The following is a 4,082-nucleotide window of genomic DNA, read 5'->3' on the forward strand; positions in this document are numbered from 1 at the left end:
GTTGTCTTTTGTTCCTATCGTACTGTTCAGATAAAAGGAAGTTGCTTTGAGAAATAACTTGAGACTGCATCAGAGAAAACAAGAAAGAAAAGCTATCGTAGTCGGTTGAGAATTAAGTAATGATTTCGATAGCTTTTAGGTATTTATTTAATCCCATATTATAACTACTAAAAGCTAGCGTGCGCTACGATTTTCTAAAAATATCTCGCTTAGATTGGCTTTTATTTTGCTATAGAATATGATCAAAATAAGCGGTGGAAATTAGGAAACCTTCGTACGTGACGATCTTTGCCTTATTGCAATGCGATTAATCTATGTCAATAATGTTAGAAAAAATACTGTGTGAAGTTTATTTCTATACCTTTATGCGGTTTTTATAAAATATTTGTTCCACTGATGTGTGATTAAAATGACAACTTTTAATTGTCAATCGATCACACACAATATTGGAATATTTTTATTATTTTTGTTATAATGATTTAGTAAATATTAATCAAAATATGGCACAAGAACCTAGAAAGTCGCCAGTGATCCACGCTCGATCATCATCAGCCACAGTTGAAAAAGGGAAAGTGACGTATTGTACCGATCTGGAGAAGTCAGTCATTATGAGCAACTTTGAGCGACGCGGCTGGCTCCAGGTGGGACCCGAAGACGAGTGGAATTTTTATTGGTCCTTCACACAAAACTGCCGCAGTATTTTCAGTATCGAAAGCGGCTATAGAATGAGCGATAACCAGATGATAAATCACTTTCCTAACCACTACGAATTGTCGCGAAAAGATTTATTGGTTAAAAATATCAAGAGGTACCGAAAAGAGCTCGAAAGAGAGGGTAATCCGCTAGCGGAAAAAGTCGAATTACATCTACCTAACGGACAATTAGTAGCTCGTTACGTCCATTTAGATTTTATACCTACCACTTACGTTTTACCTGCTGATTACAATATGTTTGTTGAAGAATACAGAAAATCGCCGCAGAGTACCTGGATAATGAAACCAAGCGGAAAATCTCAGGGAGCGGGGATTTTCTTGATTAATAAACTTTCGAAATTGAAGAAATGGTCGCGAGAAGCAAAATCACCATTCCACCCACAACTGAACAGTAAAGAAAATTATGTAATATCGCGATACATTGACAATCCTTTGTTGATTGGTGGAAAGAAATTTGATCTGAGATTGTACGTATTGGTAACACAATTCCGGCCTTTGAAAGCCTATTTGTTTCAACATGGCTTCTGTAGGTTTTGTACGGTGAAATACGATACCAGTGTAACTGAATTGGACAACATGTATGTGCATTTGACAAATGTTAGTGTGCAACGACATGGCGGAGATTACAACAGCTTACACGGGGGCAAAATGAGTATTCAAAACTTTAGATTATATATCGAAGGAACGCGAGGGCGCTCAGTCACCGATAAGCTATTTGCTGAAATGCAATGGCTCATAGTGCATTCATTGAAGGCAGTAGCTCCAGTGATGGCAAATGACCGACATTGTTTCGAATGCTACGGTTATGATATAATTATTGATGATACATTAAAGCCATGGTTAGTTGAAGTTAATGCTTCGCCTTCTCTGCAATCGACAACGCACAATGACAGGATTCTAAAATTCAAGTTGATTGACAATATCGTGTCTGTTGTGGTGCCTCCTGACGGGATTCCCGATGCCAGATGGAACAAAATACCGGATGCTAGCGCTCTGGGAGATTTCGAGCTATTGATTGACGAAGAACTGATCGACCGAGAAGATGCCAATTCGCGATACAATAAATTCCATCGTATGAAACAATAGGATTGTTTGCTAATTTTTGTAATATGTTTTAATGTTAAATCAATATGTTGTATTTAAATATACGTTTAATAACAAAACAAAACATGTTATTAAAAAAAATCAAAAAGTTGTTCTAAACCGCTCATTTGTCGTGTGCTCACGTCCCGTTATTTTCACTTCGTCCTTATACATTAAATCTTCATCTATGAGGATGTCGAATTCGCCTAATGCTTCTGGGGACGGCGTCTTGCTCCAACGAGCATCAGGGATACCATCTGGAGGTAAAACTACGGATAACATATTTTCGACCAATTTATATTTCAGAATTCTGTCGTTGACAGTTGTGGCCGTCATTGATGGAGACGCGTTCACCTCTATTAACCAGGGTTTCAAATTGTTGTCTATTATAATATCATATCCATAACACTCAAAACAATGACGGTCATTCGACATTACAGGTGCTACAGCTTTTAAAGAATGTACTATAAGCCAGTGTATCGCTTCAAATAAACGGTCGGTCACTTCCCGACCCCGCGTCCCTTGCAAGTACAGTTTTAAATTATGTATGCCGAGCTTCCCTCCATGTATACTATTGTAATCTCCCCCGTGTTTCTGCACACTCACGTTAGTCAGATGAACGTACATGTTGTCGAGCTCTGTTACACTCGTGTCGTACTTCATCGTGCAAAATCGACAAAATCCATTGCGAAACATATAAGCCTTTAAAGGCCGAAAGGATGTAACAAGGACGTAAATTCTCAAATCGAATTTCTTCCCGCCGATCAAAAGCGGGTTATCTATATAACGCGATATAACATAGCTGTCTTTGCTTGAGATATGATGTTGCAAATATTTTCTTGATTCCCGGGACCATTTTTTCAGTTTTGACAGTTTGTTTATGAGGAAAATGCCTTCCCCTTGGGATTTGCCGCACGGTTTCATGATCCATGTCATTTGAGGACATCTGCGGTATTCCTCGACAAACAAATTGTAGTCTGAGGGTAACACAAAAGTTAAGGGGATCAAATCTAAATACAAATAGCGATAAGTCACATGTCCATTGCTGAGTTTGACTTCGGTTTTGTCTGCTAGAGGGTGACATTCTTTCTCTAATTCCTTGCGGTATCTTTTAATGTTTTTTACAAGGAGATCTTTGCGGACCAATTCATAATGATTAGGAAAGTGGTTGATTAGCTGGTTGTCTCGGAGTCGTAGCCCGGAATCTAAGTTGAATAGACTTCGGCAGGTCGCGGTGTTTGACCAGTAGACATTCCAATCACCATCGGGGCTGACCTGTTTCCATCCTCGTCTCTTGAAAGTATTGATAACCGTAGACTTTTCGAAGTCAGTGCAAAAGTTTATGTGCTTCGCGTCCACAGGAGCGGGATGCACGATGCGACCATATAATGATATCTTTTTGCTGCGGACTGACATTGTTACTTATAATTTTTTTTTGCTTTTAATGTGAATTTGTAATTGATTGTATATTTCTATATCGAAGTAATAATGAGCGTTACCATACCACCTAGATGGCTACTGTCAGTTTATGACATTTTAATTTTTACTGAATAGAATAGACAAAATTATTTATCTTCCATAGAATATACATCATTTATTTTAGTGCCAGATTAGTGCTTATAGGTTAATATAGGTGCAAAAGTAATGTCGTTTATATTTTCTGAATCAAATTCGAATTACTTCATTGTAGGTATGTATTTTACATTATAATTTTGAAGCCATTAAATGATTTCAAGAAACTAAGTAACTTATTTGTTTGTACCTGAGAAATATAATAATAAACATAATTTTGACGTCTCTCTCTCTCTCTAATCATCGCACATATTTCCGGTTGTGTTCGAGGCTGTGACGTCCGCGTAAGTGTAAACCCGAGGTCTGCTTTAAAGATGATGTAGCGGCTGTGACTTTAAAAATGGCCGCATTCCTGACGTCAACCTTCCTTGGGAATGTTGTTGTTGCCTATCAACTACCTAGGCTATATGTCCCTTAATCGCCTCGTACGACATCCACGAGAGGTTAAGGAGTGGTGCTATTCTGAGGCTGAACAACACGCCACTTTTTAACATCATACAGTGGTCGCTATTTGCTCCTTGGTAATAATACTGAGACAAAAAACCTTATATAGTTAGGTATTGTGAATCTATTAGTGTTTATGTCTACGTACATTATATGGATTACATAAATTGAATGTCTGGTGCTGAGCTTACTGTGTACATAAATTCTTTAAATATTTAGGATAATAGCGCACTTGTTCGTTGTTCGTGATAAAATTCATGACTATAGCCC

General features: G+C 37.9%; 2 protein-coding genes across 2 annotated transcripts; one reads left to right on the top strand and one right to left on the bottom strand.

Annotated features, from left to right (window-relative positions):
- Positions 1 to 370: 370 nt before the first annotated feature.
- Positions 371 to 1,816, top strand: LOC128673805 (polyglutamylase complex subunit TTLL1-like). The gene has a single exon (XM_053751912.1). It carries the CDS (start codon positions 501 to 503, stop codon positions 1,797 to 1,799), a length of 1,299 nt encoding a protein of 432 aa, XP_053607887.1. The 5' UTR covers positions 371 to 500; the 3' UTR covers positions 1,800 to 1,816.
- A 30-nt stretch (positions 1,817 to 1,846) lies between these two features.
- On the bottom strand, positions 1,847 to 3,339 carry LOC128673804 (polyglutamylase complex subunit TTLL1-like). Its single transcript, XM_053751910.2, has one exon. The coding sequence runs from the start codon at positions 3,210 to 3,212 to the stop codon at positions 1,899 to 1,901; it is 1,314 nt and encodes a 437-aa protein (XP_053607885.1). The 5' UTR covers positions 3,213 to 3,339; the 3' UTR covers positions 1,847 to 1,898.
- Between the last annotated feature and the right edge of the window lie 743 nt (positions 3,340 to 4,082).

Source organism: Plodia interpunctella, chromosome 11 (assembly GCF_027563975.2).
Source record: "Plodia interpunctella isolate USDA-ARS_2022_Savannah chromosome 11, ilPloInte3.2, whole genome shotgun sequence".
In the NCBI taxonomy this organism is placed as follows: domain Eukaryota; kingdom Metazoa; phylum Arthropoda; class Insecta; order Lepidoptera; family Pyralidae; genus Plodia; species Plodia interpunctella.